At 47.4% G+C, this 24,470-nt stretch overlaps 1 protein-coding gene across 1 annotated transcript in view; it reads left to right on the top strand.

Annotated features, from left to right (window-relative positions):
* TMEM132C (transmembrane protein 132C) overlaps positions 1 to 17,087 on the top strand; it is a 267,580-nt gene extending 250,493 nt beyond the window's left edge. Inside the window, 4 exon segments of the mRNA XM_048514591.1 lie at positions 1,020 to 1,293; positions 3,714 to 3,905; positions 13,856 to 14,203; positions 14,206 to 17,087. Coding sequence (XP_048370548.1) covers positions 1,020 to 1,293; positions 3,714 to 3,905; positions 13,856 to 14,203; positions 14,206 to 15,063 — 1,672 coding nt within the window. The 3' untranslated portion in view covers positions 15,064 to 17,087.
* The last annotated feature ends 7,383 nt before the right edge of the window (positions 17,088 to 24,470 follow it).

Genomic DNA, 24,470 nt, shown 5'->3' with positions numbered 1-24,470 from the left:
GCTACGGGTTCGATTCCTGGCATCTCCAAGCAAGGGATCTCGGGTGTTGGGAAAGGTCTTTTGCTGTCCAACTGTAGAAAGTCACTGCCAGTAAAAGAAGACAAAAACAGGGTAGACCAAACTCGATTCCAGGATGGGGTGAGGGGTTGTCATTTTGGGGGTTTCTGTTAGTAGGACTGGGAAGAAGAAGAGTTTGGATTTATATCCCCCCTTTCTCTCCTGTAGAAGACTCAAAGGAGCTTACAATCTCCTTGCCCTTCCCCCCTCACAACAAACACCCTGTGAGGTAGGTGGGGCTGTGAGAGCTCCGAGAAGCTGTGACTAGCCCAAGGTCACCCAGCTGGCATATGTGGGAGTGCACAGGCTAATCTGAATTCCCCAGATAAGCCTCCACAGCTCAAGCAGCAGAGCGCAGAATCAAACCCGGTTCCTCCAGATTAGATACACGAGCTCTTAACCTCCTACACCACTGCTGGTCCCGGAAGAGGGAAGGAGATGCAGCCCATGGGTGGAGAACCTACCTGGCACACAGAAACTCCAAGGTTCAATCTCTGATATTTCCAGTTATTTATTTAATAGACAGCCAGAGTGGTGTAGTGGTTAAGAGCAGGTGAACTCTAATCTGGAGAACCGGATTTGATTCCCCGCTCTGCCACTTGAGCTGTGGAGGCTTATCTGGGGAACCTGATTAGCTTGTGCACTCCGACACATGCCAGCTGGGTGACCTTGGGCTAGTCTCAGTTTTCTCAGAACTCTCTCAGCCTCACCTACCTCACAGGGTGTTTGTTTTTTGGGGGGGAAGGAGCTTGTAAGCTCCTTTGAGTCTCCTTACAGGAGAGGAAGGGGGGGATATAAATTCAAACTCTTCTTCTATTAGATTTTTTTAAAGGGTACATGGGTTGAAAGGCCTGATACCTTGGAGACTCATGAGCACCATGTTCGGGACCTTTGCTCTAGAGTGTGCCTACTGGATACCCGTGTGGTTGGGAATAACTGCAATTGCATGTGCTACTTTGCAGGCAAACCAGGGACAGTGATGACGAGGATGACGATGAGCGGAAAGGACGAGGCTGTGCCCTCCAGTACCAGCATGCCATGGTGCGAGTCCTCACCCAGTTTGTCGCCGAGGATGCCAGCCCGTGGGGCCAGCTGAGTTATTTGCTGGGCTCCGATTGGCAGTTCGACATTACGGACTTGGTGGCTGACTTCATGAAGCTGGAAGAGCCTCACGTGGCCCGGCTACAGGGGGGCAAGATTCTGATTGGGCAGGAAGTTGGCATGACGATGGTCCAGGTCAGTCCAGGAGTTACGTGCTGATTGGTTCAGAATCACATGGGCAGAATCACTACCCTTGTAAGGACTCTGGGGTGGGTGGACCAATATTGTCATATTGTCTGTATGTGTCTCTGTGTGTTGTGATTCTCAATGAAGTCACAAGGGGAAACCACATTCTTTCTTGCACAGAGCGTGAAGAAGACATACTGCTTTATAGCTAACTTTGGTCACTTGTAGGAATGCAGGCGTTCCACTTAACCTGAGTTATTTCACAAATACGCACACCAAAACCAGGATTCTAAATCAGGCTTTAGACACAGATACAAGCTGCAATCCTACGATTTCCTAGAATTCAGCCTCACTGAATTAAAATGGAACCTACTTCTGGGCAGACTACTTTCAGTTGCTTTCTTAGCATCCCAGCCTTGCCGGAGCAGCAGGGAGAGATCACATTTGGCTAACCAGTGCCCCTGTATTCCTGCACCCAAGATCATCAGTGCCAGATTCCCATGTGATATTCTTTCGAATCTGAGAGTGTCTGTGCTGGGTCAGACCCGTGGTCCACCTAGTCTTGTGTTCTGTTTCACTGAGAGATCAGCCAGATGCCTGCAGGATTACAAGGCTTTCCCCACTACAGCAGGGAGCTCAATTTCAATAAGCCTTTATTGGCATATACACGATAGTATAAAATTACAGTTCCAGTTAAAAAGTGAATAGTAAAAAACTTTGCGTTTGTCATGCATTCAGTTTACTGTAAACTTTTGACAAAAAAAACTTTGCCACTATAAAGGCAACAATGAAAATCCTGACAATTTAAAAGCATAACTACTTTATCTGATTCAGTATAATCAATCATAGGGTCTATAGCAGTGATGGCGAACCTTTTTGAGACCGAGTGCCCAAATTGCAACCCAAAACCCACTTATTTATCGCAAAGTGCCAGCCCAGTAATGTAACCTGAATACTGAGGTTTTAGTTTAGAAAAAATGGTTGGCCCGAGGTGTGCGTTACTCGGGCGTAAGCTTGGTGGTAGTCGGTGGCTTTGCTTTGAAGCAACCGTGCAACTCTTCCAACGGGTGAATCACGGCCCTAGAAGGGTTTACTCAGAAGCAAGCCTCACTGCCAGCAACCAAGCTTACTCCCAGGTAAAGGATTGTGCTTTAGTTCTTTGCATGAAAATTAGTGGGGTTTAACAGCGCTTAACAGGGTTACCTACACTGCTTCCCCAAAACTAGGTCTTAGATTTAATGCTAATAATCGAGCCCAGCAGCCCAGACCAGCCTAGATGTGTGGGGGGGGGGGACTCTGTTTGTGCGTGCCCACAGAGAGGGCTCTGAGTGCCACCTCTGGCACCCGTGCCATAGGTTCGCCACCACTGGTCTATAGCTTGGGATAACAGGCTGGATCGGAGTTCTTGGTATAATAAGCAGTTCAGTGAGAATGTGTGGATGGAATCCAGCTGTCCTATGCTACAGGTACAGAACCTTCTATCACTTGGAAGACCTTTAAGTCTTCCTCTATGTAGCGGAGAATGGCATGATGTTGAAATCTAGCCAGCATATAAGAGCTCTCTCACTGTTAATATGGGATTTGTGAGCGCTGTAATATAATAGGCTGGGTATCCCGCGCGGAAAGCGAATTGACATATTTGTTGGTGAACAAGATTTATTTGCCAAGCTCTGCAGTTACTGTTGATAGTCCATTGCTAACAGCCTCTCGCTAATGAGGGCAAAAGTTTCAGTAAAAGGTTAGCATATTGAAGGAGTCACTGTCATAACCCAGTTCCTTGATCTTTGTACAGCAGGGAGCTAAGGTCTACTCGGTTCCCTTCAGTGGAGGGCGATTCCAGGCTGTCCCCACAGCAACTGAGTTGGCCCCCTGGAACCGAAGCTAAATTAAGGTAAAGGACTATCTTGGTGCCTGTTTCGCTTCCTCGATGCGTGATTGAAACGCCAGCGGAAACGGAGCATCTTTTTACAGTTTTACAGTTTACAGTTACATCGCGCTTTCTGCCCGCCACGACTCTCCTGCTCTGTGCATGCCACAAAAGCTGCCTCGTGATTGGCTGAACGGATGAGGTGTCGCTTCGATGCTTCCCCAGTTCAAAGCTTCGGCTGTTACTCCACCTTGGTACCGGCAGAAAAAGTGTAGTTCATAACTGGCGACAAGCGATGTCGCGAATTCTGACGGCTGAGGGAACTGGGAACAAAACAATGTTGAGCTCGGTATATGTGAAGGAGTTCACTGAGGCGAACCTAGGTAGAAACCAGTTCAACTCTGTCAATGGGGAAAGCCCCTACAAGTAGAATGTGAAGCCAAGTTGGTCTCTGGGACCTGTTCCTATCGGTTTGAGATGAGTCTAGAGTGCTAGATCCTCAGGGGGGGAAAGTCACAGTAGCTTTATGACCCCCTTTCTAACTGGATCCCTTCCTCCAAAGGTCCTCTCTCCGCTGTCGGACTCCATCTTGGCCGAGAAGACTGTGACGGTGTTGGATGATAAGGTGACCATCATGGACATGGGGGTGCAGCTGGTTGCGGGGCTGTCCCTCTTCCTTCAGCCCAGCACGGCAAGCAACCGAGCAATCGTGGCAACCGCTGTGGCTCAAGACCTGCTCCATACCCCCAAACAGGTAGTTGGCGGGCTCCTATTGTTTTCTGTCCCTTCCTGCGGATCATTCGTGGGGGAAAGGGTAGGCCACAAATGTGTTGGAAAGCCACAGAATCCGGCTTCTGCAAAACTCCTGCATCTGGAGTTTCTTTTTTTTAAAAAAGTAAAACAGCTTTCTAGTCCCCATGATGTAAAATTCTTGACATTCATATATTTCAACCGTCTTTACCAGGGATGGTCCCTGGTTTCTGGAGCCAACCTTGGATAAATCTCTGCCTGGACCATCGTCATGCCAACTTCCTGCCCAATCAGAATCTTGCCCCCCTGTAGCCGGGCCACGTGAGGCTCTTCCAGCTTCATAAAGCCAGCCACCTAGTCCGTAATGTCGAACTGCCAATCAGAGCCCAGCAAATAACTCAGCTGGCCCCACGGGCTGGCATCCTCGGCGACAAACTGGGTGAGGACTCGCACCATGGCATGCTGGTACTGGAGGGCGCAGCCTCGTCCTTTCCGCTCACCAGGTCATGCTCTATTCTGCTGAATTCCAAGAAGTTCAAATATCTAAATGGAAGAGAAGGGATTCTAAAAAACATGAATGCACGCATAACAAACACAAAAACAATAATTCCTCGTATGCACTCAGTATTTGCAGCATTCAAACTACTTCCTGTGTGGAGTTACCGTATTTCTTACAACGTTCCTGCAGGGCAGGCTGGCATGATCTCCCTACTGCAGTGATGGTGAACCTTTTCGTAACCGAGTGCCCAAACTGCAACCCAAAACCCACTCATTTATCGCAAAGTGCCAACACGGCCATTTAACCTGAATACTGAGGTTTTAGTTTAGAAAAAATGGTTGGTTCCAAAGCGCGCGTTACTCGGGAGTATGCGTCATGGCTTTGCTTTGAAGCAACTGTGCAATGCTTTGAATGGGTGCATCACGAACCAAGGAGGGTTTACTCAGAAGGAAGCCCCATTGCCAACCACCGAACTTACTCCCAGGTAAAGGATCGCAGACTTTTGCTCTTCCTATGAAAATCAGTGTGGCTTAACAGCACTTGCCTGAAACACGAATACCAGGCGCTCCCCGGAAAATAAGGCATAGTAGAGGTTTTGCTGAAGATTAAATATAAGGCACATCCCCAAAAGTAAGACGTAGCAAAGGATTTTTTGTTTGGAAACATGCCCACAAGACGAACAGAATACAGAAATATAAGACATCCCCTGAAAATAAGACATAGCGCATCTTTGGGAGCAAAAATTAATATAAGACACTGTCTTATATTCGGGGAAACACGGTAATAGGGTTACCGACATGGTGAACTTTTGCCCAGCGGCCCAGGCCAGTCTAGATGTGTGTGGGGGCATTATCCGCCCCTCCCCCCACGACAAACTCTGTGCGCGTGCCCGCAGAGAGGGCTCTGAGTGCCACCTCTGGCACGCGTGCCATAGGTTCGCCACCACTGCCCTACTGCAGTGGGATCCCGGGCTGCTTTTTGCATTCCCTCCGACGGCTTTGAGAGCGAGCACGGAGGAGCTGCTTTAGAAGCCGAAACGTGAACCGAGGAGCCAGGTCCATTTCCCCCTCGGAATGCCTCTTTTGTTTGGGTGCCCAATGAGCTGAGATGAAAAGAGGAGAGGAAGAGGGGAACGCTAATGTTAATAGCCATTTACGCTCCGTGGTTTGATCTTGTCATTGCTAATGGGGAAGAGCTCCAGAACACCCCCACGTGAAATAACTCCGGTCAGCTCTTCATGCCCCTTTGCCGCTGAAGAACATCGCCTGCTCTTCTCCTCCCTCGTCCTGCTTTTGGCCAGGTGGGGCGGGAGTGGAAAAGGGGTTTCTTCCCGTACACACAAGGAAACTCCCATCAGATATGGAGTAACAGAGAAGAAGAAAACAAGAAACATCGTAAGTTAATCTTTTGGAATAGAGCCATGTTAGATAGTTAACATGTTAGATCAGGGGTAGGGAACCTGCGGCTCTCCAGATGTTCAGGAACTACAATTCCCATCAGCCTCTGTCAGCACAGCCAATTGGCCATGCTGGTAGGGGCTGATGGGAATTGTAGTTCCTGAACATCTGGAGAGCCGCAGGTTCCCTACCCCTGTGTTAGATAGTTAGATAGTTAGATAGTTAGATAGTTAGATAGTGGGTTTGGGGAGATTCTGTCATCTTAGAGCACAGGTGTCAAATTCGCGGCCCTCCAGATGTTATGGATGATGCTGGCAGGGGATGATGGGAGCTGTAGGGGATGATGGGAGCTGTAGTCCATAACATCTGGAGGGCCACGAATCTGACACCTATGTCTTAGAGAGAGATCTTTATTTGATTCATTTGTATCCGGCCTTTCTCTCCAGGGGGTACCTCAGTTTATATAGTTCTCCCCTCCTCACAATAACCCTATGAGGTAGGTTGGACTGAGAGTGTGGGACTCGCGTGAAATCACCTAGCAAACACCCATGGCAGAGTAAAGATTTGAACCCAGATCCTAGCCCCGTGGTGGCGAACCTTTGGCACTCCAGATGTTATGGACTACAAGGGGTTCATGGGAATTGTAGTCCATAACATCTGGAGTGCCAAAGGTTCACCACCACTGTCCTAGCCCTTCACTCTAACCATTGCACAACATGGCTCAATCACAGGGTGGCCAGCTTTTTAATTGGGCCTTCTAGCTGTCCCTGTGTTACCAGTGTGACCTGGAAGCATTTATCAGGGGATGCTATTTTATTTGTTCATCTGTTGTAACATCTATACCAGTGTTTCCCAACCTTTTTGAGGTCAGGGTACCCTTGACCTCACTCTTCATATCTCACGGTACCCCTGCCGCCACCCTCCACCTTCTCCTCCCATTACCCCTGCTTGCCACACCCCCCACCTTCCCCTCCCAGGATGAAGGGAAGCACTGGGGGGGGGGTGGCTGCTGACCTTGTGGCAGGCCCTGCCCCATGGGCCAGCTCCATGTCCTTGCAGGTGCCGGTGGGAGACACCACAAAAATGGTGGGGGGGGACAGTAGTGTTGTCGCGGTACCCCTGGGACATGCTCACGGCACCCCAGGGTACCAGGGAACCCTGGTTGAGAATGGCTGATCTATACCCTGCATTTTCTTGTGCTTCATAGCAGCTGACGATAGTTCCAGCTTTCATTAAAAACCATGAACCGGAAACATATCCAGGTAAATTCCTGTTAACACATTTCCAGTTAAACATTTCCAGTTGAAACCGAAATCAACCAACCAACCCCGCATCTCTCCCTCTCGCCCTCAAAAGATGTTTGCCCCCTTCAAAAACCCTGGCAAACAGTCAGGCCTCAAGACCTCAAAAGAAAGACCCCCCCTCACCTCTTCAGGGAGTCCATTCCGCAAAGCCAGAGCCATGATAAAAAAAGTCCCGGGCTTTTGTCGACGCTGCTTGCTGGATGGTCCACTGTAAGTGGAACAATAGCCAACAGATAGCTGCCAAAAAACTGTAGTTGGCGCAAAGGGACATTTGAAAGGAAATAGTCCCTGAAAAAACTCACCTGCTCATTTCCACTCATTAAACCTCTATTTAATATTGTGTGCAGAAGGATATTGACAAGCTGGAACAGGTCAACAACAACAACAACAACCTTTATTTGGCATTTAAAAATAGGTTCTAGAGCATTGCCAGACATTTTTGACATACAAATCAAGAGTACATTCAAAGCGCAGACAGGAAGACTGTGTATAGCAGTATACATTACTTAGAAAGTTCAGTCACTTGCAAAAGAAATTGTGCTACTTTTCCAAGAGCATGACATCTGTGTTGTTTCACAGGAGCTCCACAACAACAGTCAGAGTCACTTTCAGATTTGTCTAGGGCCAGCCTGGGAAAGAAATTCCTAATTCCCACATATCTCGGACAGTCAAGAATAATGTGAGCAAGAGTCTCCACTTGATTTTCACAGTGTGGACAAACCCGATCCTGGAGAGATATGGATAAGTAACGACCCTTTGTAATGGCCGATGGGAAGGTATTGGATCTGGCCCTTGTGATAATCCATCTCTGTTGGGGTTCAGTTAATAATTCAAGATATTTGGCTATGTGCCCCTGTTCCGGTATTATTCCGACAGAGAGGGGTGAGCATGATTTATTTGCTTGCCCCAACAAGATATGATATTCCTGTTCTAGAAGTCTACTTTTTAAGGTTTAGAAAATCTCTCTGGGTGTCAGCATACAGAGATCTTCCAGTAATAAACCTATTGGGTAAATTTTTGATCTGGCAAATAGATCTGGGCGCGCAGTGTATATTAAACTGCGCACATCAGAGTTAAAACATAATTTGATCCAATACTTGAATATATTCAGCCATGCTCTTGTTTCAAGTAGGTTCTGACCAGTTTCTAAGCATAGTACAGCATATGGTACAGAGTGTGGTAATCCGAGTATTTTATAGAGGAAGCCAGATTGTATTCTTGGAACAGGTCCTGAGGAGAGTAACCAAAATGGTCAAAGATCTGGAATCCATGTCCTACGAGAAGAGACTTAGGGAGCTGGGGATGTTTAGTTTGGTGAAGAGAAGGTGAAGGGGTGACATGATAGTCATCTTTAGATATGTGAAGGGATGTCATGTTGGTGAGGGAGCAAGCTTGTTTTCTGCTGCTCCAGAGACTAGAACCAGGAGTCATGGGTTCAAGGTGAAGGAAAAGAGATTCCACCTGAACATTGGGAAGAACTTCCTTATTGTCAGGAGTATTCAACAGTGGAATTCACTGCCTCGGAGAATTGTGGAGTCTCCTCCTCTGGAGGTTTTTAAACAGAGGCTGGAGGAACATATGGTAGGAGTGCTTTGATTGTGTGTTCCTGCATTGCAGGGGGTTGGACGATGGCCCTTGGGGGTCTCTCCCAACTCTAGGATTCTATGAAGGGGCAAGACATTTTTCCCACTGTCCAATTGACAGCGTCAGAAATTGCACCACGTAGCCTTAGCAGGCCCTGTCTTGAAACCTTTCTCCACTAAACATCTACCATGTATTGGCAGACGTGGCTTGGTTCTTTGCCGGCGAAAAGAGAGGATTTTGTTCAGAATTTGACAGCTGTCGTGGAGGTCCCAGAGTCTTCCCCTCCGTTCCGGGGGGTTCTGCTGTCACTCAAAATGACATAATGTATGGTGTTTGGCTGCCAGCCTGTTCATGCCGCCTTCAAATAAATCATCCTGGGTTTTGAGGGATATCGGTGGCAGTCAAGTGAAAATGCAGTTAGTTGACAAAGAGCGGCAGGGCATCAAGAGAGGGAGAAGAGGAGGGAGAAGAGGCTTCTACCCATAATCCCTCTGTGAATTATTTGTTCACGACTTGTAATTAACAGGCCTGAGGAGATTTGTCACCTTGGTATCCCAGGCATCACCACCGAGGTAGAAGCCCTGCAGAGGAGATGGTTCCAATCCATCTTCATCCCTTGATGGTAATTGGAGGAGCTTGTCAGAGAATCACTGGCTAGGGGGAATTTATTGGCAGAGCACTGCTAAATTTGCAGAAACAGCTCTTTGAAGGACATGCTGCTACATCATTTCTCTGCCTTTTCTGGGGGGGGGGGCGGGATCTTCAGAATGTTAAGTCGTTCGAGAGATGTTGCCCAAGGTGGACGGTCCTTTTCCAGCCTCTCGGGCCCCAGAAATAATATGGATTCCATATTGAGTCTTGGTGGTATTTCTAGAAGTTGGTGTGACACGGCTGTGGGATACTCCCCAGATTTCCTGGACCTCCACAGCTCGAGCTGAGTCTTCCCAGTGATGTTATGTTCAATTTTTCATTGCATTTCTATAAATTGATTAGATACCAGGGGTCTGTAACCTGCGGCTCTCCATGCTGGCAGGGGCTGATGGGAATTGTAGTCCATGAACATCTGGAGAGCTGCAGGTTGCAGACCCCTGAGATATACAAAGTGAAATATATATTGTTATATTTATTTTCTGTAAACTGGGCAATTTTCCTCCAGTCGTGACAGCGCAGCCCAGTTCCACTAATTGTTTGAAACAAGAATGCCCCAAACTGGATGGGAGACTGCCAAGGAAGTTGAGGGTAGATGGGCAGAGGCAGGCAATGGCAAACCACCTCTGTTAGACACATGCCTTGAAAACTCTATGGGGTTGTTATAAGCCAGCTGCGATTTGACAGCACGGGAGACCTGCTAGAAGGAGTGAGCTGAAGCCTGAAGAATGGCAATTCTGTCAACTCACACTAAGGTAGGCTGACCAGACGTCCCGCTTTTGACGGGACATTCCCGCCTTAAAACAATTTGTCCTGCGTCCCGCGGTTTTTTCAAGTGTCCCGATTTTTGGAAGGCTGCCACACTGCCTTCTGGGGCACAAGGCAGTGTGGCAGCATCCCCCGCGCATGGCCACAGGAGCGCACAGCCTTCTGGGACGCTTCCATTTCCCGCCCTGTGACAGGGCGGGAAACGGAAGCGCCACAAAAGGCCGTGTGCTCCTGTGGCTGCGCGTGTGGCTGCCTGCCTCCCCGCCCATCCTGGTTCACAAAGGTGACCATCTGGTCACCTTACACTAAGGTCCCTTCCGCACATGCAAAATAACGTGCTTTCAATCCACTTTCAGTGCACTTTGCAGCTGGATTTTATTGTGCTGAAGACCAAAATCTATTTGCAAACAATTGTGAAAGTGGATTGAATGCGCATTATTCTGCATGTGCAGAAGGGGCCTAACAATATCTTTGAAAAGACCTTCCCAAATAGGAGAAAGAGGACCAAAGAGGGACAGTGATTTGCCAGGGAGAGGGACCAGAAAAGAAGGCCTCTCTCGTGCAATGTAGTGCGAGAACAGAATAGAGGACTCCAGTTTGTTTGTCAAAAAGAAGCAGTTTCTGTTGCTCAGTTATCACGTAAGAGCTGACATGCTGGATTAGACCACCGGTCCATCCAGCTCAGTATTTCTGCCGGTTGCCTGCAGAAGGTTGATAAGCTGGGCGTGACCAGTTCGTCCATCTCCTGTTAATCCCCAGCATCAGGTAGTCCCAGGGATCCCGGCTTCAAAACGGCTGGGTCGTCCTTTGCTCAATATTGCGGCCAGCGACCTTTTCCCTCCCAAGTTCCCTCTGCCCCACAGCTCGCAAATGAGAATGTTTCCTGCACAAACATCCTGGCCAGGACATGCTTCAAATTTGGCGGCCCCGGAAAAGAGAGGCTTTACCCGCACCCCCTGGCACCTCATTTGGGAATCTATAATTTGAATATGAAGAACTGCTGTATCCAAATTAAAACTCTGGAAATGCGCTGGCTGCGCTTGCTCGAATGGACGTTGGGACGAGAAATCTTGCTGTTAAAAGGAAAAAGATAATTTAAGATAAAAGATAATTTAAAGTTAAGGTGACCAGATGGTCACCTTTGTGAACCGGGACGGGCGGGTAGGCGGGCGGCCGTGCACATGCGTGCATGTGCGCGCAGCTGCAGGAGCGCACTGCCACAGTGACAGGGCGGGAAACTGGAGCGCCCCAGAAGGCCGTGCGCTCCTGCGGCTGCATGGCAGGAGGCTGCTGCACTGTCTTGCACCCCAGAAGGCAGTGCGGCAGCCTTCCAAAAATTGGGACACTTGGAAAAACCCGCGGGACAAATTGTTTTAAGGCGGGACTGTCCCGCCAAAAGCGGGACGTCTGGTCAGCCTATTTAAAGTGCACAGGAGCAGGCCACCTGCACAGGAGCTCTACGTTTGCAATGTGGCAGGCGTGGCCGGATCGCCAGCCCCTTTTCCCCGTTCCCCTCCTTCCGCGACAAATGGTTAACTTTGCTGCCACTTTTCTGATGCCATCTGCTGAGCGTGTTTAAGCTGCGCTGCCTCTTGCCCTTCTCCTGCTGAGGCACAATAAATTTTCCTCCTTGTAACATCTCGGCCGGGCTGGCTGCAAGTGGCTCGAAAATTAACTAGTCGCTCCAGCCCCGGCTCCTGAAAAAGATAAACGCCTCTTGCTGTTTTCTCTGAATAGCTTGAAATTTGACTGCCGGGGTTGCTGTAGCCTTTCTTCCAAGCTGTTGTGTAACAAATTGCAACCAGTTGAAAACAATATTGCTCTGCGCATTTGTTCTATGATTAGATATTAATGAGGTGGTAATGGCTCTCCCTCCCATGGTGATTTTTCACCCATTTGTTTTGATGCACTGAAGTGTAAAATTATTGTGAAGCCCTGGGGTGATTTCAAGCAGTCTTCTAACTTCTGAGGATACTGGTCCACTTTCTTCTTTTCTGGCTTAACACTGAAGGCACAGTTTGCTCTTCTTATACTCGAAAAGATTTATTTGAGTATGCGAGAGTATGAATTAGCTATTTGGCCAAGAGCTCACCTCCTGTGTCTCTGAAAGAAACACTGTTCTGAGCAGTAACTCATGCAGAGATGCAGCAATTTTCCTCTGAAAGCCACGGGGGCTTGGTCACCTCTTGTTTTAGGAGTGATTGACTATGTGAGTGGAAAAATCCTGGCTATGTTAATTTATGCTTATGCTTGCAAGACCTTTGGAAAAGGAACTGATCAAAACATTTGGGAAAGAAAATTGATCATAATTTGGGACAGAAAAGGTAGTCCCCTCCTCCCTACATGCATTTTGATCCCATTGCCCAAAATCTCAAAAGTTTGGCAAACATTTGGCCTTGTCTTTCTCGAAACATGAACACACACAGTGAATGTAATTTACCACTTTTGAAACATGTGGAAATGTCAAATGTAAATTGGGGTATGCTGTTCAAAGGCAAAAAAATTTTTGGAGGGTTTGGAGAAGTTTGTAGTTGTACCTTCTTAGATCCTGAATGTTGGGTTCTTGCTGACTTCAGAATAATGAAAACAGATAAAATAGGGGTTTGTAAACCATTTAAAAGGAAGAACATCTAAAAGCTCTCTTTGTAAAAATATGGTGTCTATAAATTAGTGGAACAGAGTTAAACTGGAAGAGAGGACTGACTTTGCAGTTTTGAGATAGAGTTGAAAACCTTTAAAACTGATGGATCTTGTTTGACTTAGGAGCTATAATGAAATCATGGGACAGTATTTACCCACGAGACTTGATAGCTGATTGGTTGTTCAATGTTAGGTTATTGTACATTATTATATGTATGTGAGTAATACGGGTTTGTAACTTTTTGTAGTTCGCAAGAACAAAAAGAAGAAAATAGATCTCCAGACATTTATTCAGACATTTATTTACGGCCTTAGACCAGCATTTAAAAAAATTAACATTACTTCAGCAATAACATTCCTGCATACAATTCTGATATACGCTACGCTAAAAATAAAGTTCAGTAAAATATACCAGTACATAAAATATAGAAGAAGAGAAGAAGAGTTTGGATTTATATCCCCCCTTTCTCTCCTGCAGGAGACTCAAAGGGGCTTACAATCTCCTTGCCCTTCCCCCCTCACAACAAACACCCTGTGAGGTGGGTGGGGCTGAGAGAGCTCCGAGAAGCTGTGACTAGCCCAAGGTCACCCAGCTGGCATGTGTGGGAGTGTACAGGCTAATCTGAATTCCCCAGATAAGCCTCCACAGCTCAGGCGGCAGAGCTGGGAATCAAACCCGGTTCCTCCAGATTAGATACATGAGCTCTTAACCTCCTACGCCAGATTAGATACATGAGCTCTTAACCTCCTACGCTACTCAGTTCTTTAGGGGGAACAGTCAAGAACAGCGGGTCAAAGTACCAACTACAGAGCAATATCATCCACATAACCATAGTATCTTTAGCCTACCACAAGTATATAAATAATTCATAAAATTTATAAAATACTTTTAAAATAAAATATTTTTAAAAATTCAAAAAGTTCTTATAAAATCCCCCTTGGATAGTTCCAAATAATAATTTTAAAATAAAGGAATAAAAACCTTGTATATCTCTATATTTTAAAATTAAGACCTTAAATATAGTTTCCACCAGCTTTCTTAATAGATCAGTTACAATGGGATGAGGTTGGGCTACCAAAGAGAAAGTCTTTAACTCTTCTCCTCCTCTTTTAGGAGGCCATCATCAGCACCTGGATCCAGTTCAGTGACGGCACCGTGACTCCGCTGGACATTTATGACCCCAAAGACTTTTCTCTCTCTGCTTCCTCATTAGATGAATCTGTCATTTCAGCACATCCAAGTCCTACCACCAAGTGGCCAATGGTGGCAGCAGAAGGTGAAGGACAAGGCCCACTGGTCAAAGTGGACATGATGATCTCTGAAGCGTGCCAGAAGTCCAAGAGGAAGAGCGTCCTAGCAGTGGGCAATGGTAGCATCAAGGTGAAGTTTGGCCAGAACGACGCCGACACCCACAGTGTCGGTGATTATGATGCTGATGAGATCGAAAATCCATAGGCTGAATCCGGCGGCAGAAGGTGTTGGACAAATCAAAGGCGGTATGGCCAAGGCAGGCTGATATCCACGGGAGCGCTCTTCGGATGAGGCTGAGAAGAAGAGCTGCATACATCTGGAAAGTCAGCACCACAGCGAAGTCTGCGATCAAAGGCAAAGTGCTGAAGAGCAACCTTGCTGGAGAAAAACTCTCTGATGACGGGCAACTGCAGAATATCCCCATAGACTTCACCAACTTTCCAGCTCAGATCGATCTCCCCAAAAGTGATGGAGGGGAGGAGGGCAATGACCTTGTGCAAGCCCCTCGGGGACTCAGTGACCTGGAGATCGGGATGTATGCCCTCTTGGGCGTCTTCTGCCTGGCTATTCTAGTCTTCCTGATAAACTGTGCCACCTTCACGTTGAAATACCGGCACAAGCAAGTCCCAGTGGAAGGGCAGGCTACCAAGAGCCACTCCCATGATTGGGTGTGGCTCGGGAACGAAACCGAACTGTTGGAGAACCAAGTGGATATTTCGCCCCCGCAGGACGAACACACGACGAACGTCGACCGGGGGATAAGCTTGGAGGAGAGCAACCATCTCCTCAACGGCAGCATGCCAAAAAGCATCCAGGGCCAACTGCACAGGTCAGCTGACTCGGGGGGCAAACAAGGGAAAGAGCCAAAGCCCGAGCCCCCCTTGCATTCACCCACCTCCAAGCGGAAGAGGGTCAAGTTCACCACGTTCACCACCATCCCTCCGGATGACAGTTGTCCAACTGTCAACTCCATCCTCAACTGCAATGAAGATGACATAAAATGGGTTTGCCAAGATATGGACCTCGGGGAAACAAAACACTACATGGAGAAGCTCAAAGAGGAAGTATAGCCCTGGTTGTCAGGTGCTTTGGGGGGTTGCATACCACACCTTGATGCCTTCAGTTGTATCAGGACATTGGAAATAGGCTGGAAGGTTGGCAGACTGAAGAGTCTTGAAAACAAGGCCAATTTTTGTAATCAGGGAGAGAGCTTGCTGATCCTGTCCGTGGAGGGAGGGCGGTCTTTTTCTTTTCATTTTTCTCTCCCCCAAATGAAATGTTCACGGCAATGCAGCGGCAATGAACTGGCCCAGATCTTGAACTGGGAGGAGATGTGGTTTTGAAACTGACGATTAAGAGTCAGAGATTAGTTACTCACAAGGTACCAAAATATTCTTTTTTTTCCTCTTCTTTTTTTAAACGAAAATTATGATTTGAAAAATGGAAACTTCTTTATATTTCTAATAAAACAGCAAATGGGAAGAAAAAGAGCAGAATATGACTCACCTCTCTGCTTTCTGTTCCTACAGCTGCAATGAGGATGGGATGGTTGTCAGGGAAGAGATTGAATCGTATGTTTTTTAAAGAAAATCAGAAATGCTGAAATTCCATCTTTCTCACATCCTCTCTTTCTCCACCGCTCTGCCTTTTACATCTTACTACTGATGCATGCCAGCAGGGATTTAAAAATGTCCAAATCCTATCCGTTCTTTCCAGACCAAATGATCATCGTCGCTCCCCCGAAATCAGTGGTACGTTATCGTGTCTTTTGAAGAAGTCGGTCAATTTGCAACAAATTAGCAACTTCAAGTCGTTGTCTGCTTAAAGTCAATAAATTTCAGAGAGATCCGGGCTGGAACCCACCCCTGGAACGGCTGTAGCCGCCTTCCTGTGACGCTGCATATTGGCAGTTCGGCTGAATTTTGATCAAGGTGTAGGTTATCGTTGTTGCTTCTAATTGTCCATGTTTGGGGGGGGGGGATCAATGAGATTCTGTATGCATTTCATTTACCTATAATTGTATTTTCTCATGCCTATTCTGAACAAGCAGAGTACTATTGCTGATCTCGTGTTCTTCCCAGAAAGACCCAGTGATTCATTCCTCAACCTGATTTGACTCCCTGGTCAATGACCTTATTCCCTCCAAGCCCATGGCCTTTTTCCACATGAGTCGTTTACAACATGTCTTGCTGCCAAATGTTTTTTTTTCTTTTAATTTTGTAAGTTTTTGTTTCCTTTGTTTGGTTTTGGAAACGTTTTCCCTTCATTTTTCCTCCATTGTTTTCCCGAGCACTTTTATCACGATTTTTCTGGTCTGTTTCTGAGCCAGTGTCCCTTGAGTGTGTGATCATGTTTATTTCTCCGCCCTTATCCAAGCCCTCATGTAGTCGCCCAACCTTCCCTTCAGCCATTTTCTCCTCCTCCTCCTCCTCCATGTTCAAAAGGATTCTTTTTCATTTTTTCTCTGTGTCATATTGCATTAGCAATATAACATTAAAGCAAAGATACACTTTTTGTCTGCAGTTAGGAGCAAGTGAAATTGACAAGGGAAGTTCTTTTGTAGGAGAAAATTGATAAGGGACTGCCCCAGAAATGATCATGGATTACTGAAGTTCTACTTTGGCCTGGAAATGTGTGTGAATCTGGAGACGGGGGAAGCTAAGTGCTTGTGTTCCTCCAATGGTGCAAAAGAAGAGGAGGGTTGTACTTCTGCATCACAGATGTACTCCCACCACCATTAGGAATAATATGTTTGCAGCTATGGCATGTGAAATAAATGCAACTGGAGAGACAAGGGGAACAACAACGGGAGAAATGAAGGAAATTTGTGGTTTCCTTATCAATGCCCCTGTGCAGAATGATTTCACAGAAAACATTTCCAAGATGCTAGCTTTGACCACTGAGAAAATCTGCGGTGAGCTGTGCATATGCAACATATTCATGAAGCATGTCCTGTTAGACCATTCAGCTTTACCCTAGATTCAAGAAGAAGAGAAGTTTGGATTTATATCCCACCTTTCTGTCCTGTCAGAAGTCTCAAGGTGGCCTACAAACTCCTTCCGTTCCTTTCCCCACAACAGGCACCTTGTGAGGTAGATGGGGCTGAGAGAGTTCCAAGAGAAATGTGACTAGGCCAAGGTCTCCCAGCAGGCTTCATGTACAGGAGTGGGGAAACAAATCCATTGATCCAGTTTAGAGTCCACCGCTCATGTGGTGGAGTGGGGAATCAAACCTGGCTCTCCAGATTAGAGTCCACCACTATAAACCACTGCCCCACGTTGGCTCATGGAAGGCCTGTCCAGTTTGACAATGCACCACCTTCATCCTAACATTTGTCATTGAAGCTGCTGGGCAGGGAAAAATTTCTTTCTCAAACCTGACCAGTCATTTTCCAAATTACTCAGAACCTCAAATCCATGTTCAAAGTAAGGGTTTGGCCCTTCCTGACCCAATGAGGAGAAGACATTGTTCCTGGACTCATCTGGAGCAGAAGGGACATGAATCCAGTGAGCCAACATGGTGTTGTGGTTAAGAGCAGGTTGATTCTAATCTGGAGAACTGGGTTTGATTCCCCACTCCTCCAAGTGAGCGGTGGACTCATATCTGGTGAACCAGATTTGTTTCCTTACTCCAACATTCCTGCTGGGTGACCTTGGGCTAGCCACAGTTCTCTCAGAACTCTCTCAGCCCCACCTACCTCACAAGGTGACCATTGTGGGGAGAGGAAGGGAAAACAGTCGGTAAGACACCTTGAGTCTCCTTACAAGAGAGAAAGGCAGGGTATAAATCCAAACTCTTCTTCATCGTCATCATCTCCTCTTAATATTTGGACATGGGAGGTGGGATTCGGTTCACCTAGGGATAACCTTTCTGGTGGGGCCTAGACCATCATTTGGGGAGGATGCCCCCTTCCATGTGGACCAAAAGAGCAGAACGTGTTAGGGGGCTCAGAGAGCTTTTTAATTTAATTTCCAGGACCAAAGTACCCATGGGCCATGTTACGCCTTTTGTTTACAGCGTTTTCTCTCTCCTCCCGCCATTTCCTAACCTACACAGAGTGCAATGAACGTTCCTCCTTGCAGGCACGGAACCAGGTACGGAGTTCAACATCTCTTCAAGTTTTTTTTAAAGAATAAACAGAAGTCAAGTTGCTAGCCCTCAAGAGTAGGCGTAAAAGAGCATGAGAAATGGCTAGTGATGTTTTAGTAGAGGGATGAACCCCAGAAGTACTCCGGACTGCCAAGGAGATGAATAAATTCTTTTCTTCCCCTGAACTATGTGAATTGGTCTGAAACACAGAATAGGATGTAAGTGCGCAGGCAGGGTTTCATCTTAAACTCAATAACCATACAATTCATTGTATTGGGGTACCATTAGATCTATACCTTGAGAAGAATGGTGGTACAGCTTTCCTCCTCTTCGGAAGATGGTAGGAGGGGGGAGGAAATGACATATCTCACTGTTCTTCCCCAAACTGAAAAATAAACCTTTCTGCACACAGGGCTAGTGAGCTTTCTACAGGCAGGGAGCGTGCGATCTCTTCGCAAGGGAAATGTTATAGGGGTGCTCAAGTTTAAAGGGATCGCTGTGATAGGAAGAGATGCCATTTACATCTTAAAAGAGTTCAGTGCTGTCACCCTGGCCCATTGAGAGCTGGCAGGGTGGGAAGTATCCAAGCGGCCGTACCGCCTGGAAGCCACACAACACTCCAGTGATTCCAACCGTGCTAAGCAAGGAGGCGACAGAGCAAACCTTCTAAGAACCAGACACCCTCAAATCTGGCTAGCGACCTGAAAAAGTCCACATGTGACCTGGAAGCTTCTACAGCTGTACCAATCAAAGGAAGCTAATGGGCTGTTTGGGTAGATGAAATGTCCATGGAGCCTTCCAGGACCTCGTAACCCAGGGAGCCTTTCATTCTGCAATTGTGGGTAGTTGACCACTTGGGGCAGCAGAGTGCAAACTGAGAGGTCCCCTGTTCCAGCCCCGGCAGTCTGGAAGAAGACTCTATCCTAGCTTAAAGGACCCGTCATCTTCTTCAGCATTCCTGGAAAGTTCTTGGCTGTTCCTGACATTCTAGGAAAAGATGCTCTCCGCTTTTGATCACGACTTCGATATATCGTTCAAATGGCTCCTTCAATTTGTTTGTTTGTTTGGCTGCTCAGATGCGACAGATCTCGAAACCCTGTAGCATAGTCGGACTCCTTTCTTTTTTAACAAGGATTTGCCTAGTATGCATTGTAGACTGAAAGAATGTAATATTTATTTATACATGTTATACAAATTGTAATTAAAAATGCTTTACACTGATTAATCGTACGGGGGGCGGGCAGTTTGGTGGGGAGGAAGAGAAATCGGATCAAACCCACTTCTTTGCCACAATTAAAAAATAGATTTTTCTGTAGCCTTGGAGAGATTTCTTTTAATGTTTAAGATTTTAGGGTATGTTGTGGAGTTTCCGGGCTGTATGGTTGTGTTCCAGTAGCATTTTCTCCTGAAGTTTCGCCTGCATCCATGGCTGGCATCTTCAGAGGATCCTCTGAAGATGCCAGCCACAGATGCAGGTGAAACATCAGGAGAAAATGCTACTGGAATGCGGCCATACCGCCTGAAGCCCCACAACACTCCAGTGATTCCAACCATGAAAGCCTTCAACAATATAATATTAGGGTAGATTTCTATTTGATTGGGGTTTTTTTCTGACTCGGTAAGCCACTTTGTGTGTGGTAAAAAGCAGGATAAAAGAAATAAACATTCGCTATGAGCCCCCGACCAACTCTGTTTTAAACACACAGACCCCAACAGAATATTCAGCGTATCTTTGTTCAGCTAGAGATTTCCACAGACCAGTGAACGGCTAAATGGGTGCTGCTGGATTTATTTCTCTTTTTATTTATTTCTCTTTCATAGACGTATTTTTTTTACAATGGTTTCGGTTCTCGGCTTCTTGTTCCTGCAGTTGTAGATTTGTCTGAATCATACGTGCCGGTTGTTCGGCTTTCAAATGCAATTTATATATCATTTACGCATACAATACTGATTTCTCGGCACACAAGTACTGTTGGAAAAGGCATACCTTTTACAGGCAACTGTCAGGAGGAGGGAGCAGAAATGGATGTCATGGGAAAAGGATCTCCTTATTCATCCAAGGAAGAAATAAAAAAGGAAAGGAGGATTATCCACTCCAAGCTCATTTGAAATTCTCCCTAAGTGCTCGCATAGTATTCCAAATACCGTCATGTGTATAGTGGATAGCTTGTCAGGACAGAGCCGGCTAGCAAGGTTCTTGCTGGTGTGGCCATCCATCAAACTCCCCGTCACAGTTGTCATCGACACAAGAAAACTCCAGAAAACCTTGTTTCTGCCCAGAGTGACTCTGCCGGGCAATTCATCATTCATGGCCCCGTCCTGGTGATGGACAGCACAGCTTTCTTGTGAGCCCTTGGTAAGGCAGACCCATGCAGGGTAAACAAGGATTATGACACTCATCAGTAAGCTAATCTTGGACAGTCTGATCAAAAATGTTGGGGGCCTCCCTTTTAAAAGAAGAAGAAGAATAGTTTGGATTTATATCCCACCTTGGGTGCTGTGTGGTTTCCGGGCTGTATGGCCGTGTTCTAGCAGCATTCTCTCCTGATGTTTCACCTGCATCTGTGGCTGGCATCTTCAGAGGATCAGATTAGAATCCTCTGAAGATGCCTCTGAAGATCCTCTGAAGATCCTCTGAAGGTGCCAGCCACAGATGCAGGCGAAACGTCAGGAGAGAATGCTGCTAGAACACGGCCATACAGCCCGGAAACCACACAGCACCCCAGTGATTCCGGCCGTGAAAGCCTTCGACAATACATATATCCCACGTTTCTCTCCTGTAAGGAGACTCAAGGTGGCTTACAAGCTCCTTTCCCTTCCTCTCCCCACAACAGGCACCTTGTGGGACTGAGAGAGGTCAGGGAGAACTGTGACTAGCCCACAGTCACCCAGCAGGAATGTAAGAGTGCAGAAACACATCTGGTTCACCAGATAAGCCCCAGCCATTCAGGTGGAGGAGTGTGGAATCAAACCCGGTTCTCCAGGTTAGAATCCACCTGCTCTTGGCTGCTATGTCACACTCACTCCTTCTTCCACAACTACTTCATCCATCAGCAGATCAACGGCCCTGCACATTTTTCATGACCAGTGAGAGGACAGAGGCTCAAAAGTTGCTGTTCCCAACATCCGGATCAACCCAGGCTAGCCTGACGGTGTCAGATCTTGGAAGCGGAGCAGGGCCAGACCTGATTAGTACTTGGATCATGATCTACATCACAGGTGTCAAACTCGCGGCCCTCCAGATGTTATGGACTACAGTTCCCATCATCCCCTGCCAGCATCATGCTGGCAGGGGGTGATGGGAACTGTAGTCCATAACATCTGGAGGGCCACGAGTTTGACACCTATGATCTACATGCTAGCGTGTGTGTTGTTTTCGGTTGGCCCAGAAGGTTGGACCAGAACCAATGGGTTGAAATTAAAGCAAAAAAAAGGTTTTGGGGTATACGCTAGGAAACATTTCCTGATAGAGCGATTCCACAGGGTTTCCTCGGGAGGTGGTGGGCTGTTGTTCTGAGGAGGTTTGGAAGCAGAGGAAAGCCAATTCTTTGAACTGAGGGAGGGAGAGGGAAGGCAGAAAAGGGATGAGTCCTCGGCTCTCATGGCCCCTCCCTACATGCCGAAGGTGAAGCAGATGGCCCCTTTGAAGAAGAAGAAGAGGAGTTTGGATTTATATCCCCCCTTTCTCTCCTGCAGGAGACTCAAAGGGGCTGACAATCTCCTTGCCCTTCCCCCACCACAACAAACACCCTGTGGAGGGTGGGGGTGGGCTGAGAGCCTGAGAAGCTGTGACTAGCCCAAGGTCAAACTCGCCATGCAGGGAGTGCATGGCTAATCTGAATTTCCCAAATAAGCTTCCCACAACTCAAGCGGACAGAGCTCGGGGGAATCCAAACCTCGTTCCTCCCAGATTAGATACACGAAGCTCTTAACCTCCTAATGCCTACTGCTGCTCCGGTCCAAGAAGGAATTTGTTCCTCCAGCTCAGATTGGCCAGGGATCCTGGTGGTTTTTTCCCCTTCTTCTGGGTGTACCACAGGGGTCACTGTGTGTGTGTAGGGGTGGGGGGGTGTAACGGTGAATGATTTGTATTGTGCAGGGGGTTGGACTAGATGACTCTTCAGGTCCCTTCCAGCTCCATATTTTTATGTTCTACACCAGTCAGGAACTCGGATGAGAGGCCACCAAGGAATTCCAGGTAGGCAGTGCTATGCAGAGGTAGGCAATGGCAAACCACCTCTGACCATCTCTTGCCTTGAAAAACTTACGGGGGTCATCATAAGTCAGCTGTGACTTGACAGCAACCCCCCCCCCCAAAAAAAACCCAGAGGATTTCCCCCCCCTAAAGCAAAGAACATATTTTTAAAAAGCTGCCCTACTTCACTGCAACTATTTCCCTTTGCTGCAGGATGTCTAAGCAGCTAAGATTTTTGTTTTTCCTTACCTTGGCCAAAAAAGACCACAGCAGCAGTGGCGCAGGAGGCTAAGAGCTCGTGTATCTAAACTGGAGGAACCGGGGTTCTGATTCCCCGTGCCCCCGTCAGCGCTCTGAGCTGTGGAATAGCTTCATCTGGGGAGTCTCAGATTAGCCTGTGTACTCCCACACACTGCTAGCCAGCTGGGTGACCTTGGGCTACCAGTCACGAGCTACCAGACTCTCTCTCAGCCCACCTACACTCACAGGGTGCTCTTGCTGTGAGGGGAAGGGCAAGGAAGACAAAGCCTTTGAGTCTCCCTGCAGGAGAGAAAGGGGGGATATAAAACTCAAATCCTCTTCTTCTTCTTCACCAGAGGGGTCATTTCCAGTCCAACATGAGTGTAAACCTTCTTCTCAACCCTTTATTTGAGAAATTGGAATTGGGTCAAGGCGGCGAGCTTTGCATTTCGGCAAGCATCTATACACCGGTGCTCCGGAGGGGCTCAGCCAGGAGCGGAGAAGAAACTGCTAGGACGGCATTCGCTCTTGGCAGATTTCTTGCAGCTCCCCAGACAAAGGAACTGAGAGCCTCACAAGCTGTATAACTGCAAGGCAATATTAAGAGTGCTCTTCGTTTCATCAAGACATAGGGGGATATCTCTGTGTGGAAATTTTGCCCTCTGGCATACGCCATAATTTAAAAGTCGGGAAGAGATCTGTGACCGGCATACATTTTCAGGAGCTAAATGGCTGATGCATCGCGGACCGCTAGAGAACTGCCGGAAGTTTTCAACTAGAGCCAATTTGGCCTGTCATATGACACACCTGCATTGGCCTGAACAGCTCGGGCTAGCCTGATCTCATCAGATTTTGGAAGCTAAGTAGGGTCAGCCCTGGTTAGTACTTGGATGGGAGACCATCAAGGAAATCCAGGATTGTTACGCAGAGGCAGGGAATGGCAAACCACCTCTGTATGTCTTTTTCCATGACCTGGATAGCCGAGGCTAGCCTGATCTCATCACAGAGCTCAAAAAGCAGGGTCAGACTTATTTAGTACTTGGATGGGAGACGGTCGAGGGAATCCCGGGTTGTTACGCAGAGGCAAGGAATGGCAAACCACCTCTGTATGTCTTTTGCAAAGACCTGGATAGCTCAGGCTAACTTGATCTCATCACAGAGCTCAAAAAAGTGAGTTCAGACCCACTTAGTACTTGGATGGGAGGCTGTCAAGGAAATCCAGGTTGTTACGCAGAGGTGCAGGAATGGGTAAACCACCTCTGTATGCTTTATTTCCCATGGTACTTTGGATTGGAGGCCGGTCGAGGGAATCCCGGGTTGTTACGCAGAGGCAAGGAATGGCAAACCACTTCTGTATGTCTTTTGCAAAGACCTGGATAGCTCAGGCTAACTTGATCTCATCACAGAGCTCAAAAAAGTGAGTTCAGACCCACTTAGTACTTGGATGGGAGGCTGTCAATCCAGGTTGTGCAGAGGCAGGGGAATGTCGTCATCGTCTATCCCTAATCATTCCGACGACCCTGACTTGAGTTCAGAGGATTGGGAGGCTGTCAAGGAAATCCAGGGTTGTTACACAGAGGCAGGGAATGGCAAACCATCTCTGTATGTCTTTTCCCATGACCTGGATAGCCCAGGCTAGCCTGATCTCATCACAGAGCTCAAAAAGCAGGGTCAGACTTATTTAGTACTTGGATGGGAGACCGTCCAGGAAATCCCGGGTTGTTACGCAGAGGCAGGGAATGGCAAACCACCTCTGAAGGCCTCTTGCCTTGACAACCTTATGGGGTCGCCATAAGACAGCTGCAGATGGATGGCACATTCCACAACCATCAGGTTGCTGGTGCTGGTGGGGACCTTCCTTGACCTACGACCGTGGACAACCCCTGATGGTCATGGCCCAATCCTCGCTAGACTGACAGGAACGAGGCAGTTCCATCCATTCACGTCCAGAAT

Source organism: Sphaerodactylus townsendi, linkage group LG13 (assembly GCF_021028975.2).
Source record: "Sphaerodactylus townsendi isolate TG3544 linkage group LG13, MPM_Stown_v2.3, whole genome shotgun sequence".
NCBI lineage: Eukaryota > Metazoa > Chordata > Lepidosauria > Squamata > Sphaerodactylidae > Sphaerodactylus > Sphaerodactylus townsendi.
Note: the sequence above shows the minus strand (reverse complement) of the source record. Positions and strands in the feature narration are given on the sequence as shown.